The following is a 23,957-nucleotide window of genomic DNA, read 5'->3' as shown; positions in this document are numbered from 1 at the left end:
TTCAAAGCATTTCTAAGGATATTAATTTAAAAAAAATCAGCTGTCTGACACGGATGGCGAAAGGGAACATGGTTTGTGTAACATTAGTAAAACATTATTAGCTGTTATAATGTAGTCAAGCCAAAGGCTAATCATATCAATTTTCTTTTTTTTAGTTTAACTAGTCACCTTAAAAACGTAACAACAATATGACTCATGACTAATATGACTAAAATTCTCTTTAGTAACCATCTGGTTATAAAAGTTATATTCCAAGAGCACCATACCTGATGTGATCCTAATGGTGTAAATGTAAAAATAATCGAATCAAGGCAAAATAAATTTGAATTAATCTGAAAAATCCCGACATTGTAATGTGTCTGACATTGTAAAGAGCGATATCATGCAGAGTTTACTACAGTAACTTGAGTCAAAGTTGGCTGAGTGGATCTCTAAGCTCTAAGGTGTGAGTGAGTGTAGGCGGGGCTCATTTGCATATTCATGAATGAACATATAGTAAATAAAGCAAGGGTGTAGAGATACAATCAAGCTATTTTAAGGTATGAGGAAATTTTTTCACAGATAAAAAAAAATAAATGTACAAATATGTACACTGCTGGGTTGTTTTAACCAAAAATTGTGGTTGGGTTAAAAATTTTATTGAAAAAATGTAACCTAACGGCTAGGTTTGTCCATATTAGACCCAAATTGGAACATTTAAAACAACCCATCATTTTTTAGAGTGTAATTTTGGTAAAAATAAGTTTGAAGAGATAAACTTATTGACTACAGGACTTTAAAGTAATAGTTCACCCTCATGTTGTTCCAAACCTCCATGAATTTCTTTGTTCTACTAAGCTTAAAAGAAATTTTGAACAATGTTAGTAATCAGACAGTTGAAGCAATGGAAGTTAAAGCAGCCCATCAACTGTTTAAATATCTTCTTTTGTGTTCAGCAGAACAAAGAAACTCATACAGGTTTGAAACAACATGAGGGTGAATAAATAATGACAATTTCAATTTTTTGAGTGAACTAACTCTTTAAGACTAAAAATTGTGAACATGCCTTAATTTAACAATTTAACAAGTAACTAAAAGGATAAATGGTAGAATAAATGGTGAAATCATTGCCTGAGAGAGTTAAGTTGAAGGTCAGGGAGGACAAACCGAGTCCTCGGCGAAACCTTGTCCCCTCCCAACCGCTGTAAGACATTTAAATAAGAATGAACTAATGGATTCACATCCAATGCAACTCAACATGATTAATAGTTATGGGCATTGTTTAACCACTCTGGTCCACTGGTTCACTGTAATTGGTGAAAAAAAAAGATGGAAAAAAAACACGAGTGGCTCTGATATTAATAATTAGCTGGCTGAATCGTCACAAGAAGAGCCGAGACTGTCCAAGCCTGCACGATTTTAATCAAAGACTGAAAATAGGAGCTGATTATAATCTGCATTGAGAAGTCACCGGGGGTGTTTGAAGAATACGACATGCCCGGATGTGAGGATAATTTGATTAAGAGCTTGCCGCACCTGAAGGGACAGAATTTCGCTCTCTTTTTAACTCTATTTACTGGATTAGGCGCCGCTTCTTAATCATATATGAATAATCAAGTACATTGAGTGACACTAATTCAAAACACAGCTTATCTTCTTGATCAGCCTGATTTTTATTTGTTAGGGGACCCGAAATTGTTTTAACCCGAGAAGGAAGAACAGTCACTTAACTTAGTCATCTGAACGCGTGTTAAAACGAGTCAAAATCAATTATACGCCGAAATGGCTGAATAAATGAGAATTACACGCATGAGACACGTCTGGGGCTGTAAGACCTAAAAATTAAATTTGGTACGAGTGAGTGAAGAATAGGTGTTTGCGTAATTCATGAGACAAAGAGATACTACAAAAAGAAAAGAAAAGTAAGACACACACATATGCATGAGTTTTCAAACCAGACGCTGTGACTTCAGTGACTCGGAATTCACGGCAGATACAAAAACGTCAAGCCAAGTTTAGGAAATGGCCTACTTTAGCGTGTCCCTCCTGCGTCTCCGTACTTGCTTTGATGAGCATGGTAAACACATCTTGTGAGGGAACGTTTTAAGATGAAAAGCAGACAACATTACGCGACATCTGCGTCCATTACAAGAGTAAGACAAATAAATGGAAATAAAAACATTTTGCAGAATTCGGCTCATTTAAAGTTCGGCTGAGACCGGCTTGAAACTCCTATTACAAGACAAAAACAAAGAGAAATTATTAACTTTCCATGATATTTGCCTCTCATGGGGCAAATGACAATTCTCCACTCAAAAAAAAAAAAAAAATTTAATAGAAAAAAAGTACATATGACATTAAGCCTGGACATAGCGAATGTATCTTAAAACTTTTTTCTTTTCTTTTTTAATATTTAAAAAATAATAATAATTATGCCTTTCTCCACTGACGTTTTGAGTTGTTCAAAGCATTTCTAAGGATATATATATATATAATTATATATATATACATATATATATATATATATACATATATATATATATATATATATATATATATATATATATATATATATATATATATATATATATATATATATATATATATATATATATATATAGTTATATATGCTTTAAAAAGCTATATATATATATATATATATGTCAAGAAATATGATACATAGAAATTCAATCTATGAAATCAAGTCTTAATATATTATGCACTGTTGTTTTAAAGGTTACACGTATATACAAAAACAAGTATTTAGGATAAATAAAAAAGTAATAAATAATTTTGGGAACACTTTACAATAAGGTTTCATTTATTAATGAACTAACAATGAAAAATAATGTATTAATATTCATTTCTAAAACCCCTAACATTATTAAAAATCATGTTATATCAGTTAATATAATTTAACGGAGTAATCAAATATGAACTAACAATGAACAGTTTTATCCTATAACAAAAATTACTAAATCATTAATAAATGAATAAATGTTACTAGCATTTTTTGCATTGTTCCCAGATTATTATTTTTTTTTAAGTTATAGATAAAACAAAGATTATTGGAGTATGGAAAAAAATCTATTAAATTGAATGTGTTACTCGCCATTATGTAATTGTGACATTTACAAGCAATTTCTGAATGGAAATTGTTGTTGTTGTTGTTTTTTCAATGTACTTTGCGTTGTCAATGTGGTAAAGTCCGTTCACAATCCAAGCAAAACAGGATATTCAACATAGAAAAAAAAAAAAAGATTTACTGAAAATCAGATCAAATGAAGCGATGCAGAACTGATGCCTACATTTTTGGTAATTGGTCAACACTATTCATTATCAGACGCAGCCAAAGTGAAGACAGCGGAAAAGAGCAAGACGTTAAATGAAATGTTTCACATGCACAGGATCTCTGGCAATTGCTCGATGATAGTCTTTGTTCTTTACGACAGCAAGCAAGTGCTGAAATGCATGAAATCTCTGATGAGATATTTACTATCTTCTTCTTTCTGCGTGCTTTCGAGTTAATTGTTTGCACTAATTTGACATTAAAACCGACTGCAGCACTTTGCGTTTGCTATCAAGTGTTGTTTTGGCCTATGGAAATTCCACTGAGAAATCCTGTCAACCTTGGTCGACCTCCCATGTCCCCTGTGAGGACCCAAAAGAGAGGCCCATTTCGAGGTCCTGCACCTCAGCGTCACCACAGCCCTAGTTAGGTCACAGCCCCGCCCCACAACAGTAAATATAGACCTCTTTAAAGGCTACCCATAATGCATCTGGAGTGCATTAACTCATTACTATTTAAACTGTCTATCTCAGATATTAACTTCTGTAAATGGGACGTAGATCTGAGATGTCCCCCGCCGCTGGAGATGTTGCATCAAAATCTGGTTCTTCTCACCAGCTGAGGGCACATTTGCCAGCCCCAGTTTGGCCACTGGTGGCTTTAACTCCAAAATAAGCTCTCCCATCAGAGCAAAACTTTCAATTTAGTTCAAAGAGGGTAAACTTTGTCTAATTTGGACACCACATCATTAATTATCCATGAAATATCAATATAGGAGATGTGGGGCACTTCTTACTTCTAGTAAACTTCAAACGCAGTTTAAACATCGTAAGATTTAAGCTACCTTGGGTAGTAGATATTTTGAAACACTTGCCAAAATGTTTGCAGATGGTGCAAGACACTTTTCAAAAAACTTTAAGACCTAGTTTCCTGAAAAGCACAAGAACTTTTCAAGTGCAAGACATTTCAGCAAAAACTGGTTCGATCGAGGATGGTGTGATTTCAAAATGAATTTTCAAAAATTACCTGATGTTATCATTGATACGTTTAGCCAAAAAAATTAAATAAAAAAATCACTGGGCCTCATTTATGAAAAACCAGCCAAGCAAATTTAAGTAAATTATTCATTAAACCATTTTTGCATATGTTTTTGCATTGAACTGAATTTACATTTCAATGTAAAACATTCAAGATAAAACCATTTGTAAATTGGCAATGAGTTCAACGACTAAAATAATTCATAAAACTATTCTCACGTAATTTGTTCAAATGTATATTTAATGTAAATGTTTTTTTTATTTAACTATTTTTCTAAAATGTTATTAAATTCAATAAGTTTATTATTTATGATGATAATTTTAAGTCAATAATACATAAACATATAAAGGATTGCCTATGCTGTTTAAAATTAAATATTGTTTAAAGATCAAGAGAAAAATAAGCAACCATCTAGGCATTATTATTAGTAGTAGTAGAGACGTATCATTATTACATAGAGACATAACTAAATCTACTGTACAACAGTAGCCTAATATATTCTGTCAATTACTTCACTTTACACTGAACTTTTATTTTGACGGGTTGCTGTGAAGACCTCTGAGTGTCTGTGTTCATATGACCGTTTTCTCAAATGAAATGGCAAATTCTCATGAAGTGACGGTTCATACGTCCGTGACTTCGTGTCCTCATATAGTGACACACGGCAGTTGGTAGAAACTACAAAGACAGCAAGCATGTGTCGCACGAGTGTGTGTGCGTGTCCCCGCCCGCGCATCGCTGCCCATCATTCGTACAGAGACGCAAAACATGCAGGAGTACTATTTAAATAGTATTTTGCAGTTTAATATTCAAATATAATAGTATATATTCGGCTACAGTCTGGAGCCCTGCGCTTAGATTAACACTGAAGGGACTGAACGCAGCTGCGGGTACCAAATATACACAGGAGTCGGTACTACCAGTACTACAGAAATCCTGATATCGTCATATTTTATAAAATTTCGGTACCGACTTGGTACCGAAGTACCGGTCCTTGTGACATCCCTACGAGCTAGCTTTGAAAGAATGAGATCCTACCCTCTCTTGAGAGCGTCTCCAAAGCCACGCCTCCTTCAAAACACATGAACACAAAAGCAGAGTCTGCAAAGCGTCACGAGACAAGAGACAGCGTTAAATTACCTCGCAAAGCACAAAACATAATAAGAATAAGAATAATGAGCTTAAACAACTTAAAGGAAGTGTATATAAGATTGTGGCCAAAACTGGTACTGCAATCACTACCCTGTGGTAGTGGTGTGTAGCAGCTGTGGTAACTAGAGCAGATCTGGCAACCCGGATGCCAAAACACTAGTGACTTCATGATTGGTCGATAGGTGGAGGGCGGAGCTTCAGGTCAAAACACAACATGTCAACATCATTTGAGGGCTTCAACAACAACTTTTAAATGACAATATCCTGGCCGGAGTACTGTTGTCAGTGATATAAGTATTTGAAATTAACATGATTTCTTAATGTCTAGAGACATATCAGGGCCATTTTTTGATTAAATGAAATATATTTCTTACATACATTTCCTACATTTATTTTATAAAAAGTATACTACAAATACGTTTACATATTTATGTACTTATTTTGTACTAATGGTGCACACACATATTATGCAAACACGGATGCGATTTTGGATGCAATTAATCGTTTGACAGAACAAGTTTAATTATAATAGCTATATAAGTCAGTCTCAAGCAATATGTTAGGAAATATGTTAATGAATTTGTAGTATACTTATGAAATAAATGTATTTTACGTAGATTTTGGATGACTGGAAATACACAAATTGACAGGCCGGTAGGACATCATATTGCATTCGGGCTGAATGCAATGATTGGAAATACATTTTTTGCTCCTCAGATTTCCACAGATGATATATGCGCTTGTTTTAATATTTATACCACTTCTATTATTGATTGCCATCAGGATGTGAAGAGAGTTTCAATCAGTACAATAAAAATTGTTTATTGTGTTTATACAATCATTTTACCTCATAATACTTGCCTTATGTAGCAGCCACAATCAATTCAATTAAACAATTCACACAAGATTCATGCAGCACTTTTACGTGAATTGTCAATTTACCAAACCAAACATTCTTTACATTTACATTTATTCATTTAGCAGACGCTTTTATCCAAAGCGACTTACAAAAAAAGGGGAGAGTAATAGAAGCAACATTCTTATAACATGTTTTACGCAGAAGCCACAATAATTTAAAAATAGCCATTTATTCACATTCACATTTATTCACGTGAGCTTGAATCGACTGTCACTGAAGCCCACTAGCAGGATCTAACTAGATCCTAGTTTTCACCTTAACAGTTTTTTGTTTAAAGAAACATCAATAATACTTCATTCATTTTGTACAAGACACTACAATTGAAAGCATCTCATGACATTTACGGATTTACGATATCTTCACTCCAAAGGTGACTCTGACTAGACAGGCTCCTTGGACTTTGAGCTGCTTTTTACAGCAACAATTTTCATTTGGAAAAGCTGAGACGGATTTCAGGGCTTCTAAGAGATATTGATTGTTCCCGGCTTCAACGTGTTGTTCTGCCCTGTTTATCTAATATAAACCACATCAGTGATCAGTCTTTTAAACCAGTTGAGCACTTAGCGAGAAGCTGACGTCTCTTTAGAGGAAAGGCGCTTCAGAAAGTTAACTGATTGCTTATGGTCGATCACACGCGAAATACGTCCAATGAAACAGCTTAACCTTCGAGCAAACACATTGTAATAACACCCATCTTAAACCATACCATGGTGTGATACATCACACCTCTGATGATCAAAAACAAGAAGGGGAGGGAGGCATCATTATGTCAGGAGAAAGGCTGCCAAACAGTGATCCTCATTTTGGGTCTTCACTCCAGGATGTTGGCCTCGCATTCGCCTGGCATCGCAACACAACTTGGCTTTGCTCGACCAATAAGTTGGTCTTATCAGCTGGTGATGACTAGTCAATTTTTTGGGATGGTTCTTAGAAACCTCAAGAAATGTCTGGATCAAATTCAACCCTATAAAAAAAAAATACTACACTTCTTTGGACTCCTCCAGCATACTTGATAGCGGGGATGAGGTACTTTTCTACATGGCTGTTTCTGTCTATGCCAAACCCACCTTTGGTGATTTTTCCAAAAAGATTTATTTTGGTCATGTCTGACCATAAAACCCAGTCTCACAGAAAGTTCCAGTAACAAACAAACTCCCAAACAAGTTGTGGTTATAAAAGTGATCATAGTTTTGGTGACTTTCTGACCCAAAGACCTTACTAGTATCTGCAATTGTCCAACTTTAATCCAGTTTGTTTAATGGCTCAAACCATCATCCTCAGAGTGTGTGAGGCCAAAATAGACACACGTCCTCTTCCAGTAAGATTGCTACCATCTCCAGTTGATTTAAACTTCTAAATGATTGCCCAGACAGTGGAAATGAGAATTACAACAATATAACTCTATTCTCTTATATTTTGTCACACATCATTACTGTATTCTCAGGTCTTTCCGATAGTGATGGATGACTATAGGAATGTGCCCTGTGTGTCCCTTCATATTTAGAGCCCAGTCAAACAGGAAGTCATAACTTATCACTAAGGTGAACTTAAAAATATAGCATATGACTGGGGATATACTAGTTCAGTGTTTTAGTCATTAGAATTTGTAGGGGTGCCAATCATTTAGGAATACATATTTCAGGAAAAAAAACATGTTTTATGATATTTTTGACTTTAATTTAAGGTTATATTGAATATTTTTACTAAGAGACATGTTTTGCTCATATTTATGAAGGGTGCCAATATTTGTTGAGAATTTGAGGCAGTGCAATAAATCACAATTATGATTCTTTTTTGCATTACGATAATAATTTGTTTCATTGTGGTAATGAGAAATGTATTATTTTTATAGCTTTCTTTTTTATATATATATAATTAAAAGTCTTCCAAAACAGAGTGTAAAAAATGATTGCATTAAACCAATACATATTTTTATTTTTTATTTTTTATGTAAACAAATAAAACATTAACATGTTAACTTTGGCAGCCTTTAAAATCTTCCTTGTGGACCCATGAGGATCCCTAGACTGTTTTAAAAATGTATAGTTTTATAAGGTCGCCTTTTAAAGCTTGAATGTTCCTTTATCATTCATTACAACAGCATGAAAAAGAGTGAGCAGTGCATTATTAACCACTTAAATGGATAGTTCACCCAAAAAATAAAATTAGCCCATGATTTACTCACCCTCGAGTCATCCTAGGTGTATATGACATTCTTCTTTCAGACGAATAAAAGTTAAGTTATATTTAAAAAGTCCTGGCAAATCCAAGCTTTATAATGGCAGGGATTGTTGCCCTGTTTTTAAAGTCCATAAAAATGCATCTGTCCATCAAAGGCGATCGGCCGAAACTTTACTTTAAAACATTTTGAATATGGATATTATTCTTACACAAACGCATCAATTCACTTCCAAAGGCATTTATTAACCTCCCGGAGCCGTGTGGATTATATTATTTTATGGACAGATGCATTTTTATGGACTTCAAAAACAGAGCAACAATCCCTGCCATTATAAAGCTTGGATTAGCCAGGACATTTATAATATAACTCTGATTTTATTCTTCTTAAAGAAGAATGTCATATACGCATAGGATGACTTAAAGGTAAGTAAATCATGGGCTAATTGTCACTTTTTGGTGAACTATCCCTTTAAAAGCACAAATGTTTCGCCATTCATTGTTACATATTCGGGTCTTTAGCGATTTATATTTGAATCTACATCTAACATTGATGGATTTCTGCCTATTCAATTATTGATTTACAGAAAAAACATACACAGCTCTGGTCATTGGAGACCCTAAACAATTTAAAAAAAAAAAAAACAGACAACAGACATTCTTTTATAATTTTATGACGTTTGATCTTTTATGACGTTATGACTTTTAAAAAATGAAGGGGGAGAAGAGTAGTGAATGATGTCCCGGGTCGATAAAGACCCGAGGTATGCATTTAAGGGTTAAAATAAAAGAAGAAACAAACTCATATAGGTTTGTAAAGACATTAGTAAATGATAACAAAATGTAAATTTTGGAGAGAAGTAAAGCTTTGCAAGTCTCCTTTTTCCTTACTTCAGATCAAGATTCGGGGGTGCAACTACTTCCAGATAAGCATAGAAGGGTGACTTCCTCTACGAGTCTGTTCAAGCACAAGGAAATCCTAATCCCTGCTATTTGAGAATGTCACAGGCTCTTGGAAGCATTGCTGTCAGATAAAGCTGCACACCAGCTCTGGGCTTCAGGAGAGCTTTTTTGTACAGAAACCTTGTTTAGAGGCCTCCACTCCTCTACGGCCCATCCGTCTTCTGTCATCGCTGGGTAAACATACGCCACTGCTCCTGCCCACAACCCTCAGAGTAAAATAGCGCTGGCTGCAACGGTAAAAGTCCTCAGACTGGGGCCAGTGACTGGAGCCTGTACCACGCTGGGGTTTCCAGCAGCATATTGCTGACCAGCCAACAAAAACAACTGCCACAGCCAGACTATCATTAAGAGGTGTGTGCTCCATTAAAAGCAGCATGTAACTGCATATCTGTAGCCAGAAGTAAGTGGAATAGTTCACGGAAAAGTCAAAACTCTGACATTGTTTACAGCAAATTTTTTTCTTATAGCCAATTTTTTTTCTTATGATAGTAAAAAAAAAGTTTTCAAAATTGTCCAGGGACACTCAGGGGTTCACAAGGAGATGCAGAGAACTTCAGAGCAAAAATTACAAAATGTTACCTATTTAGCGATTTAAGCGCATGATCTGAAGAGCGTGGAGCAGGTGCACCTAGGGTGTGTCCGAATCCACTTTTGCTAGTTTAACGGCAAAAAAAAAAAACAGTCAGCATGCCAGTCGCATAGTCCAAAAGGGTTGTTTCTAGTCACTTGTCGTGCTTTCACACCTGCCTCATTTAGTTCAGTTGAATCGTACTAAAGTTTGTTTCCCTTTTTGGTGCGGTTCGTTTGGTCAGGTGTAAAAGCAGCAATCGCACTCGGGTGTGCACCAAAAGCGGACCAAACAATCGTACCAAACAAGCGTACAAGAGTCTCGGTATGCTTTCAAACTAACTCTGGAGATGTTTGTTTGTGGTGACACCGTGATCCGACCTCGAACAGAACCAACTGCAAAAGTACTGATCATTTTAGGTTCAAACCAGCTACCGTAGACATTATTACATTACCTGATGGATCGTTAGGAATATTTTAGTTAAGAATAATTAATGCACGCCTTCGCTTGAAGAGACGAGCGATGCGCGCTCGCCATTTGCGGCGCATTAGAACGTTGTTTTCAAGTCGCATCCGCGCTTCATTATAGAAATGTATTGTTTGCATACTGTGGTAAATACACACAATGTAGTGATTATGGCCAGGACAAAACCAGCCCGCGCAGTCGTCTCTCCATAGTGTTGTGTAGTTTGCTGGCTTTTCCTCTTCTGTTGGAATTTTCCCACACGTAAATTCTGATAAATCGAAAAGCAGTTAAGGAAATACGCCATTGCCAATGATTGATGTGGATGTCGTCATGTAGTTCATTTCAACTGGTTTGGACCAAAGCAATCACTGTGGTGTGAAAAGGAACCAAAAAAGCTGAAAAATGCAACAATGTATAATTGTTTGCCCTTGGTTCGGACCAAATGAACCGAACTAGAGATGTGAAAGGCACATTAGGCCCCATTTACACTGCATGGTTCAAGTGACCCAATTCCGATTTTTTCCTCTCATGTGGCACAGATCGGATTTGACATGTGAACGTGTAAGCAGTAAAAAAAACGATATCCTCAGATCGGATTCAGGCCTCACTCATATGTAGTAATAAATCGGATTTGAATTGTATACGTGCATTCGCGTCTGACATGTAAGCGGTCAAATCGGATATTCCCCAGTAAATGGGAGTCGTACGTCATTGAAAAAGGGACGGAGGCGAATGACGTCAACTCAGGTGGACACGAACTGCGATCAAGGGCCGGTGTTGCCAAGTCTTGGATTTCCTACGGAATTGGGCTACTTTAACACAATTTTGAATTGCAATTTGGCGGGTTTTGTTGTGAAAACCTGGCAACCCTGTCAAGGGCTCTCCTCTTTTTCTCCGCCTTACGAGAGAAATGTTTTGCTGACCTTTAAAGATGTGTGGAAAAGTGCAGACAGCAAAACATTGAATAATCATTTTGTCTGCGCCCCTATCACGCCGTTTTACTTTCTTTCTGGGTCAGAACTTCTTGGGTTGTTTCGCCAGCGTAAAGTGTAAATGCAAATATATGATACGGGTCGCTTTTAAAAGATGATGTAAGCGGATTGTCCAAAAAATCTGATATAGTCACCAAATCGGAATTGTGCATCAAGACCTGCAGAGTAAATGCAGCCTTAATGAGTTGTGAGTGTGTTTTGGTGCATAATGTTGCAATAAACCAATCACAGTCTCATCTCCAAATCCCTTTAAAAGCCAGTCGCATTTGCACCATGGCGGATTCGCTATTTACATGTGGAATTTGCGAGCAGAAAGACTGAATGCTTCTCCAGAGAGGAATACTTTTAGTTGTAATATTTATAATATTATGCCAAAATAATGCCAAAAATGCCAATAATGCCAAAAAAAAAACAAATTTATTCAAACTGTAAATATGTATCGTCATGTATTGCACTGCATTTAATTCACACATGTTGCGATAATCTAAGAAGACGAACCTTGACAATAATGACAATTACACAAAGACTTCCAATAAAATGCACCAATGCATTATGGTAATTCACATTTTTTGGGGGAAATGTGCTTAACTATTATGCAAATTATGTCACAATGCAAATTATCCTCAAGGAATAGTTGACCCAAAAACTACCATTTACAATGTGTTATATTTAACTTTCTTTTTTCTTTTTTTATTCTCTTACACTTGTTTAAAGCTTGAATGTTTCTATCAATATTACTATATTACTAATACTATGAAAAAGAGTGCCCAGTACATTATTAAAATAATTACTGAATATAAAAAATAAAAACTGCATATTAAAATAACTTAATTGAACTGTCAACTTGAAATATTTTAATAAAACTGCATTCAGGAAATAATAGTGAAATAAAAACAATATGTCTCTTATTTAATTTTGAAATCATGTAACTCTTCTAAGTGTCTAATTACATTTTCACACAGACATATTTGGCTGCCTTTATTTTTTTTAAAAAGCCATAAAAAACACATTTGGGGCGTTCATTCCTTTTAGGTGAGGATCCATTCCTTTAAAAACCAGCCAGGGTGGCATAATGTTGAATGTGTTAAACCGCACAGGTTAAGCTAGAGCACATTGGGCAGCACGACGTTAAACATTAAACTGGTGTCAGCGTACAATATCTGTTAAGCTAATTGCAAGGTTTGAATAAAGGGGCTCAGCTTGGCTCATTCAGCCGCTAAAAAATCCCCCCTGCTGGAAGGAGTCAATCAGCTCACCGCCAGGTGACAGATTTCACCATCACACTCTGACACCAAGGCTGGGAGCAAGCAAAATATTGTTGTCTGCCATGCCAACTAATAAGTAATTATAGGCTAGTCCTTCACAGATGGCAGACCCCACAGTCATTCCGCCGTCTTCCAATAAAGGAGAAATTAAGTTAAGGCACTGCTCTGCACATGTGCATCTGCAGCACGAACAAGCCTGAGTCTAAACAAGCGGCGAACGTGCCTGAGAGGTAACAGGAAAGAGCCCATTAAAACAAGCTCATGACACTGCAAATCTACTCAACCTGATTGATGTAAAGCCCCTGATTCGTGCGCACGTGTGTAATTATGGAAGTGTGCAATAGACATCGCCACTGAAAGGTTGGAAAGCAAACCATTGTTTGGAGTCCAACTGGAATGATCGAATAAGTTCTTCCAAAATCTTAACTCTGAAACAGGGTACCATTCTGATACCGTTTTAAGGAGTCTGGGTACAGTTTAAAGGAGCTGTTTTCTATTTGAATATATTTTCAAATGGAATACATTACTGCGATGGAAAAGCTGATTTGCTTGCTCATTTCTTATTATTGTCAATGTTGAAAAGAGTTCTGTGGAAACTGTGATAAACTACCATTCGAACGTTTGTGATAAGATTAATTAAGATTTTATTTGCATCCCTAAGATTTAAAGCCATAAACCATTTTGGCAGCATTTAGGGAACATTTATTGTGTTTTGTCCTTTTTGGTGCTGAACATATGAGGTCACTGAACTGACAATATGTGGAAAAGAGATGCATTAAGATTCTTCAAAATCATGTCATGATCATGAGGATGATGGCATAATTGTCTTTTTTTTTTGGTTAAATATTTATATGCATGCAATGATTCCTTAAAGGCCTAGTTCAGCCATAAAAAATGAAAATTATCCCATAATTTACTCCCCCTCAAGCCATCTTGGTGTATATGACTTTCTTCTTTCAGCCAAACGCAATCTGAGTTTAATATTAAACATTTCCGAGCACTTGAAAGCTTTACAATGGGGGTGAGTGGTAACATTTGTTAAGCCCAAAAAAGTACCTCCATCCATCATAAAAGTAATCAATACGGATCCAAGGGGATTAATAAAGGCCTTCTGAAGCGAAACGACGGTTTTTGTAAGACAAATATCCATATTTATAACTTTGTAAACTTTATATGCGTCGGTCAGAGGTCACTCTTCGGCCGGGACTCTTATATGGCGGTTACTTGAAGCCAGTGATTCTAGTTTAATGTCACAAAAATTGATATTTTTCTTGCAAAAACCTATCGATTCACTTCAAAAGGCCTTTTGAACTTTTATAATGGATGATGCACTTTTCTGGGCTTCAAAATCTCAGTTACTATTTATTCTCCCATTATAAAGCTTGGAAAAGACTTTTGGATTGGATATGTTTTAATATAACACCGATTGTGTTCTACACTTTGGAGGCTTGAGGGTGAGCAAATTATGGGATCATTTTCATTTTTGGCTAACTAACCATTTAAGACTCACAATCCAATCAATACCCAATTGATAAAACCAAGTCCTACCCACAATTTCACTTGCAGGTGAGATTATACAAGTAAACTAAAAGCAAAAGACCTTCATGAGATGAAAAGCCCTGAACCTCCATTGCTGAAAAAAACGACCATTAAAGATGCCATATTTAGTCATAACACGCTCTCTAAATGATTTAAGCATTTGTGTGCTTGCTTGTCTGACCCTTCATTATCCTTCAATTGGCTCCTCTCAAATAAGACGTCAAGTGTTAACCCTCAGGGTTAAAACATCACGTGCCGCTCTTCAGGTTTCCCTTTCAATTCCTAGAAGGTCATATGTGATGTTTGACCTGCTCAGAGATCTTTTGTGGATGTGGACAAGCACAGGTAAAAAATAATATCAAGCAAAAACGAAGTCAGAGTTGTTGTGTCAAAGGCCAAGAGTGGGCATAGTGTAAAAAAATGAAAAGGGAAAATTTTGTTCCTTCTTAAATGTCTTCACATCCAGTTGTTGGTTTCTGTGGACAAAGCTAAGTGTACCGTCTGAACGGCGCACTATAATTTACAGAATACTTTAGATGTTTGACACGAAAAACTAAGCCACAATGGCTGATCGTTTACTTTTTTGCTGGCTCGTTTTAGATGTGTGCAATAAACATCTGAAATAAGACTGCTTAACAATGTAGATTGAACTCAAGTTAATTGTAAATAAATAAAATATAAAAAGAGATTGAATTTAGCATGTTACTTAGGGTATATTTACATGACAATGATGTACTAAAAACAGACACACACATAAGATAACATTGTCAAGGAGATCCCCGTTCACACGGATCTGCAAAAATGGTTAATGGCGCTGTATTATTCATGCCAGGCCAGTAGGTTGCGATGTCACATTGTAAAGAAACACTGCGTGTCTATGGACTTAAAGCTACTCTATGTAATTTTTTCGTCCGCTAGAGGGCGCCTATTCAAATCAAAGGTGTAGTTTGATGATGCCGAGATTGAGCTCAAAATCTTGGGACATGCGGTTTTCACCTCACAGCTGGTGGAAAAGAATCAGGCTAGGACTCAGGCAGAAATCATGTTGATGGATGCGGTTATTAACGTTAATGTAGTGTGAAGCAGAGCAGGACCGAGTGTTGAGGAGCTGAGCAAGGCCACTGAAGCGATTGTTGCCGAACACACGCTTTGTGAGCAGCGGGACTTTTATTATGACGGGACACAGTCACCGGCGTCATTTCCGCTTTTCTGGTCATGAGTGTGAGGTAACGCAGCTCTGTTTATCATATTAGAAACATTTAAGCTTGTTTAAAATGATGTTATGACGTTACGCTGTGCGTTCGTTTAGCAGCCGCTGTGACACTTGTTCACACTGCTAAGAGTAAAGCGTTTCTGCAGAATAAAACCAGAAACCGAGGGTAACGCAGATATGAAGCAATTTACAGGCGACTCCCTCAGACATCCCGGCTCCTTGGTTAAAAGAGCAATATCTCACAATTTACAAATCGTTGGAAACATTTGGGATAATGTGAGTAATCAACTGAATAAAATATATAACACTGGCTTAGTGGCTTTTGGATATTTTACTGCAAAAATACTACATAGTGCACTTTTAACACGTAGTAAACTTTTTGTAGTTTACATGGAGATGATAACGGTGTCGCTTTCAAAAACTTGCACTTTGAAACCGTTTTCAAAAGTTCTCATTTCCAGGCCCCCAAAACGTCATTATCGTGCAAATAAATGGCCATAACTCATAACAATATGATAGTGCTGCCATTAATTGTTATACAGATCTCTGAGATTTTATTTCAATAAGCTTCAACACGCAGGTCGTATTTTTATATAAATAATGATGAGTCTATTGGGTGACATTCAGTTCTTCTAACCCTAAATGATGGAGTGTGTAGCTTTTCATTTCTTAAACACCCATGTAGAAAGACACATCGCGGCCATATTCCAGGATGACAATGTCAAGATTCATCGGCTCAAAGTGTGAAAGAACGGTTGAAGAATCATTTTCACCTCTTGAGTGAGTCCAGAGCTTAAATTCATTGAAAGTCTTTGGGATGTGCTGGAGGAGACTTTACAGAGTGCTGGACTCTTGCATTGACAGTATAAAATCTTGAATTTCCATACAATTTAAGCCATCTGTAAAGTCTACTCCAGCACATCCAAAATACTTTTAATGAATCCATCAATTAGGGTTAGAAGAACTGTTGACAAAACATATAACATGCTAGAATCACTGCAATAATGATCCAATACAATAGCATTTGCCTATTAAATCCAAACTTTTCTTACTTAGTATTTTTGTCTTGTTTCTAGTCCAAACATCTAAAAATGCTTAAAACAAGAAGTATTTACTAGACAAGCAAAAGTATTTATCTTGTTTTGGGAAAAAATAACTCAAAATTAAGAGAGTTTTTGCTTAAAATAAGCTAAATAATCTGCCAATGGTGTGAGAAAAATAATGTTGTTTTGTGTTTGAATTAAGATTATTTTTCTCACACCATTGGCAGATTATTTAGCTTATTTTAAGCAAAAACTCTCTTAATTTTTAGTTATTTTTTCCCAAAACAAGACAAATAATTTTGCTTGTCTAGTAAATACTTCTTGTTTTAAGCATTTTTAGATGTTTGGACTAGAAACAAGACAAAAATACTAAGTAAGAAAAGCATTTGTTGCAGTGAACAGAGGCATTTTTTGATCATTTGTGACATTTTTTAGAGGCTGGGCAGTGTATATTAATCTGGCCATAAAACCAAGCCAAGTGCAGTTTAAGGTTGTCTTTTCTTGAAATGTATTATATACGTTTTTAATAAAAGTAGCATAAAATCTTTGAACTTGAATAATGCAACACTCTCGGAACTTGAATGCATAAAAGGCAAACTTCAATTAACAGAAACAGAGTTACTATATTTTCATTAGAAATATAACCGGTCATCCAGAATCGTCCAAAAGCCTCAGTCCTTTTCCCTTTTCACTTGAGATCAAAGCGCCTGGGTTTGCTTCGTTTCATACATCCGCTGGAAAGTGGTTAATTCATCCCTGCGCTGAGATCGCCTCCGAAACCCACAATCACAGCCAATGCAGCGAAAGCCAAATAAACTTACTTACACACCACGAGCAAAACCACAAACTGCTTGTGGTTAACTAATAATAAACCAGTTTGGCATGTGGCGTCCTACTGTGCGCAATTATAAGATCTGACTAAACCGCAATCTTAAGTGTTTAAGCAGCCAAAATATGATTAACAGTCACAGCTGCTGAAACGTGTACTTGAGTGTGACATTGATATTTACGTCGTCTAAAAACATAGATATGGTCCAAGGACACGAACACGATAAGCTATTATAACAAATCAGCAAACATGCTAACTTTATTGATGCAACATTTCCTGTCTCTCTTACAGCATCTAATGGGGGCTCCACAATTTATCAGAAGGAAAAAATCAAAATATCTTTGGTGAGGAAGTGTCGATTATATGATGCAGCAAAACATTTACACATTCACATTTACATGCATGTTGCGTCATGCGTCTAATGTGCTTAAGCATTGTAAAGTTGTACACATTAATAAAATGGCAGAAAAAAAAGGAAAAAAAAAAGTTAGGAAACTCGTTGCCTCGAAATTATTAAGTAATAAACTTCATGTGTAATTGGAAAAAAAAGTATGTGGGCATGTCAAGTTCATATAACTTAATTTTTTCAGTTACAAATGAAGTGTATTACTCAATTATTTTGAGGCAACGGGCAATTTCCTCACTTTTTTAAAGTTAAGTCAACTGAACACTGTTATGTCAACCATTTTTTCATCCAAAAAAAAAACAGGAAAATGCTGTGTCAGCTAAATATTGGCTGATTGTTGATTTAAAGGTGCGGTATGTATATGTATATGGATTGACAGCTAGTGGTGGAAATAGGTACTGCACTCCAAATTCAAAATATTGGAGTTTTTTTTTCCCCCGCCCCCTCCTCCTCAGACTCAACACTCACGCGGGTTGCCAGATTGAGGAAATGCTTCAGTAACGAGCGCAATTGAAATTTTGCACAACAGAAGAGCCCTGTTAGCTAATGAGCTGATTTATCTGCGCTTTAGGCCCCGTCCACACGGAGATGCGTTTAACTGTATATGTATAAATTTTGTACCGTATCAGCGTTTCGTCCACACGGATCCGGCGATTTAGAAGCATGAATCCGATATTTTCTGAAACTGGGTCCCAAAGCGGATAAATCTGAAAACGATCATCTTTCCGTTTTCGTGTATACAGCGAATCCATATATTTTCTGAAACGGTGATGTCATCACTACGTCCAGCACGGTGAAGAGTTAAAGGGATACAACTACAGGCACTGGGCATGCCCACATCAATATCGCGTCATTTAATGACCGTATCTGCATTATATTGTAAGGATATGTTTTGGGTTGGGGTAGGTGTAGACGTTAATAAAACACATCTGTTAAGTAGCAAATGTATTTATTGTTATTTTATCATGAGATTTTGCCTCACCTCCTACCACAGCTGTACCCCTTCTAGCCACAACTCTTCTTCTCCGTTTTAGTGTATTTCTGTGGCAGAATTACAGCGCCACACACTGGCCTGGCATGCATACTACATCGTTTTTAGTCAGTTTCGGTAATCTTGTGTGGACGCAGATATTTCTTGAAACGAGGGGGGAAAAAAGATCGGAAAGCGCTGGCTTCGTGTGGACGAGGCCTTAATGTGGTTCCGTTCACAGGTATTTTTAGAAGGATGCAGAAGCCTTTTAGGTTGGGTAGAATCTGCAATCCCAGTTTGTTCGCTGACTTTCATGGCTGCTGCAATACCCAGTGTTTTCCACCAACTGGCAACCTGTGGTGTCGAAATACTATTGGATAAACTGGCGGAGTGCGGGTTCGCACAGACCAAAACAAAAACACGGAACGCACATTTCAAAGTAAAATAACTTTCTGTAGCATTGTTTTTCTGAGAAACAAGCAGGTGAATTTAGCATGTTTCTTAAATATCTGCAAACATATCATGGTATTTTTAGGCTTTAGTAAAGTGAAAAACGTACACACAGCACCTTTAAATCAAGAATAAAGCAGAATCCGCACACCAAATTACAAGTTCAATGAAACTTGATGCCAAGCGTATAACAAGTCATCAAACTTGTACACACGTTTGAATGTCACCAAGTAAATTTAATTAGTACAAAAAAATATTTAATAAAAAATAAATGTTTAGTAGTTTCATTAAAATTATGATGTTGACCATTTTTGTCAGCCTTGATCTATAGTAATTTAATGCCAATACCACTGCTCAAATGTATTAATTGTGATTGAATTTTTTTTAATCCACCATGCTGAAAAAAGGGGAAAAAATTTAAAAACTACAATTATTATAAAAGAATCATTAGAATTTTTGACCTTCATTTATGTATAATCAATAATAGTTAATTATGAATTAAAAAAGAATAATAAAATATATGTTTTATGTTTCTTTGTTTATTTAATTTTAATCACAATCCATAAAATATAAAATGATAAGTAAAAAAAAACATTTTAACTTGACATAAGATAGAAAATCTAAAATACTTTACAGTGACACATTCCAAAATATTCTATTACTACTCATAAAAACAGCTGGATATCAACTTTTGCCACTCCAAAAGACAACCACCAGCATTATCAAAATGTGTGTAAATGTATACAGAAGTGCATGGGTTTAAAATGGTAGATTTTAATTTATGACTCAATTATGGTGTCTGGTTAACATTACTTGAATAAGATCTCTTCTATAATTGGAACCTTGCGATCATAAGTACATTTTTTTTAGGTAAGTTGCAAAATAAGGACTACGGCTACCAAAATTATGTGATTGTGCGTCCTTGATGAATCAGAACCATGTAAACGCTTCAAAATTCATATTTGAGGTGTGACTGTATCATATCAAATTGTCTCTTACATACTTTATTTTATTCATAAATCAAAACCCGCCACTGGCCTGACGTCATGGTCTATTGGCTCTCTTGGTGTGTTTGTTGCACAAGTCTTGCGAAAGCAAAGTGGATTTCTAACACAGGCGAACAACACAGTCCCACTGAGCACTTTGTTTCTCATCGCCCATTCACACAAGAGTTACATAACAGGACTAAGGCGTTCTTTCTTTTGCCTTTTCCTTCCAGATGCACTTTAGTCCTGTAAAGGGTGGGGGTGAATATAGGTCAGCAGGTTAGGAGTGTCTCAAAGTCAATCTCCTACTTTATTTTTTGTGTGTTTTGTTTTTAATGGCATAGACTTGCCTAAAAACTCCCATCCGGACAGAGCCTCCCTAGTTTAGCCTACCTGCCTCTTCTGACTGCTATTACATAACTGCACAGTGCTGGGAAAGTACCATGCAACTAAAGTGAAACTAGAGAGAGAACGAGATGAGGATTTAATGCATGACATTCATCTGTGCTATTCAACCTCATATCTGGTCGTTTTCTTAAGGGCGACCAGCGTGAATAATTCACGCGTCAAGAACGAAGCTCACGCGCAACATTTTCCTTCGGAGCGCAGCCGGACCCGGGTTCAAGTCCCGGACTTGCACCGAATTTTTCCAAATAAACCAAACGACATTGCGCAAAGTATCGCCGCGCACGTTTGTCACCGTGCAAATCACGCAAAACGCGCTGAATCCCAGGCTTCAGCATCGAGTGATTTTCCCCGCTCTGTTTATGGCAAAACTTGTTACATAACCAGCTTACATTCCACATTCAACATATCAGCCTCTAAATATACCCCTCAACGCGACACAGCCAGAAAACACAGATTCGCAATGTTACTTTACACCGTCCCATGTCACTTGTGCACTTTTTGTCTGTGTAATCGCAGATGCATTTTGCACTGAACTTGGATGAGTTGAATAGACACTGAAGGGGGAGTGGCTAGAAATCCACTGTATGTACTGTAAATCACTATTTAGATGCATTGGAATTAGATTATTAATTATTATGATAAGTTCAAACACCTTAAATCGGCTATATATGTAAATGATATATATGCGAAATGAATATGCATGTGTGTGGATCCGATTAGCACGTGCAATGGGCGAGTAAAGGCATGCTGACAACCCAATGAATGAAATATAAAATATAACGCTTGACAAAAATAAACAAGCGTCTAATAAAAACACTGCGCGAGCGCGCGCGTCGTGAATTTTACCAATGCCTCAGTCTCATTTAGGCTATAACAGTCTTGTCCATAAGTTAGACTTGAGAATGTGATGTTACATTTAGCTACATGTGTCTGTATATTATTTTACACCATTATTTAAATCCGAGACGAACTTTCACACGGTCGCGTTTTGATTTTGCTGGTAAACGAATCTGTTTATGTTTTAGTCTTCAGTGTCAGTACTGTCATACATCCAACAATGGCAGGCTCATTCGTTACACGCAAGAACAGCAACTCCAAAAGCATATATTTCATAAATGCCTCTTATTCTCATTCAGCACGCGCTTTCCAGTGAAACAAACGCACTGGAATCGTTTTTACGCGGCGCGCGCGCCATTTAAGTTGAAACCAATTCACTTTGAAGTTTTGCTCATTAATACTACGGAGAATCGATGTCGTATCGATTGCAAATAATCAATATCTCTCACCTCTGTTGGTGCTGGAGCAGCTCTGCCGGCGCACCGGGGGTTGGTGCTCAGCTTTGCGGAGGGTCTCCAGGTTTACCGGGGTTTCCCTGACCGGGGTAACCGGCTCTGAGACGCCGTTTCCCGGGTCGCTCGCTGGATCTGGAGGGGACTCCATGTTGTGCTTTCTTTTGGAGCTATTGCTGCTGGTGTATCACGATGCGCCGCGATGCGATTCAGAGCTCTGAGGTTTGGTGTAGCTTTGTATTTTTCTAGCAGAAGTAAGAAATGTTGAACGGGCGAGTGTAGACAGAGGTGGGTGTGTAGGTTTGATTGTCCACTGGCAGCGCTAGAGAGGAGCTCCGGTGCAACCGCTCAACAGGGAGACACTGTCAATAGCCGATGAATGGATGTGTGTGAGACCTATTAACAGTGGCACTTTCATGTCTTTGCCCATGTTCTGATGATACAGCCGCACATTTTCCGCTTTGCAACACAAAATGCGTGATCTATAAGGGCATACATATGGCGGTAATGCTAAGATTACATTCCTGACAGTATCTTATGATTTGTTTAGTTTTTTGTATTTTATTTTTTATAATCCCTGCACCTAAACGTTTGGTTTATGAGGCCAAAAATATGTATGAGAGCTGAAATTATATATATATATATATATATATCACAAAGGCCTATTGGTTTCTTTATAAACATCGCTTACATTTTATAAATATTTTATCAATTATATTTCTTTGTAAAGTCCATATCCACTATTGAAAAAATAAAATGTTTAAGCCCTCCTTCACAAGACTTAATTTAATACATAGACATAAAATCTGTTCACAAAACACAAAAACGTTCAAACTATTTTAATTTGTGCACACCATCTTTTTTTACTATTCTTTACTTTATATTTTTCCCTATTTGTTTGAGTTAATGTTAATGAAAACATGAATTGTATGCACTTTTTTTGTCTCTAAACTGTTTACAGTAAATTCATGCAAAAATGTTCATCATCAATATTTATCCCCATCTTTTAGCAACTAATGTACGATTTATTAATTACTTCTTTAAATGATCGTGGTCCTGGATCCCATGTGTGTATATATATATATATATATATATATATATATATATATATATATATATATATACACACACACACACACACACACACACACACACACACACACACACACACACACACACACACACACACACACACACACAGTTACTTAGTCTAGGAAATTAAGTTTAAGTTTATGCCTTGGGTTAAAAGGGTTAATTCAAATTCTATATTTTTATTTTAGGATTCTGATAATGCATATGCTATTATTGGCAGAATAACCCAAGCTTGTGCAATGTGCTGATATATAAAACTATTGCACACAGCCACAAGTTGACCACTAACTAGACTATGTAAACAATGCCTTGCATTTAGCAACAAATTGAGCTTGTTCATTGACTGAAATAACGGGTCACTCATCTGGTCTGGTTGTGTTTGTTTAATCAGTATAAGAGCGCAGTAGATTAAGTTGGTCTGAGCTCAGTTGATCAAAGCCTGAACACCCTTCGCCTTCAGGGAAAGCAAAGTAGTTTTGTAGCAGCATGTTAATGCTGTGTTTGATACTAAACAATAGCAAACTTGAGGGACCCTTATTAATGAAGCATTTGGTTTGGTGTCAAGGCAGTGTCGGGCTCTCCCTGCGGCATTATAAACAGCACGCCTGCCGCATGTGATCAGTGCGGAAGAGCCACGCCCCCTCAGAGCGCTGCACGTGGACTTTGGCATGGTCTTGAGACTTGGATGTCGTCACCAGCTAAACAAGTCAAGTTCAGTTCACCCTCTGCACGATTGCGTCGAAGTGGTTACATTTAGCTGAAAGGTCAGAGCAGTCTCATTTGTTAACATAATGCAATAACCAACAATAAGGAATATATTTTACCAGTATTTAATAACCTTTTTTAAAGGTATTTTAGAGAGCATTAAGTTCACCCAAAAATTAAAATTCTCTCAATAATTACTTACCCTTGCTCCGTTCATCT

At 36.6% G+C, this 23,957-nt stretch overlaps 1 protein-coding gene across 1 annotated transcript in view; it reads right to left on the bottom strand.

The window, feature by feature from the left end:
• The window catches only part of roraa (RAR-related orphan receptor A, paralog a), a 408,755-nt gene extending 386,456 nt beyond the window's left edge, over positions 1–22,299 (bottom strand). The window contains exon 1 of the mRNA XM_067435691.1: positions 21,939–22,299. Coding sequence (XP_067291792.1) covers positions 21,939–22,092 — 154 coding nt within the window. The 5' untranslated portion in view covers positions 22,093–22,299. The remainder of the gene's footprint in view (positions 1–21,938) is intronic.
• Positions 22,300–23,957: the final 1,658 nt, after the last annotated feature.

The sequence above is a fragment of the Pseudorasbora parva genome, chromosome 25, assembly GCF_024679245.1.
Source record: "Pseudorasbora parva isolate DD20220531a chromosome 25, ASM2467924v1, whole genome shotgun sequence".
NCBI lineage: Eukaryota > Metazoa > Chordata > Actinopteri > Cypriniformes > Gobionidae > Pseudorasbora > Pseudorasbora parva.
The sequence above is the reverse complement of the archived record's forward strand: the minus strand, read 5'-3'. Positions and strand labels throughout refer to the sequence as shown.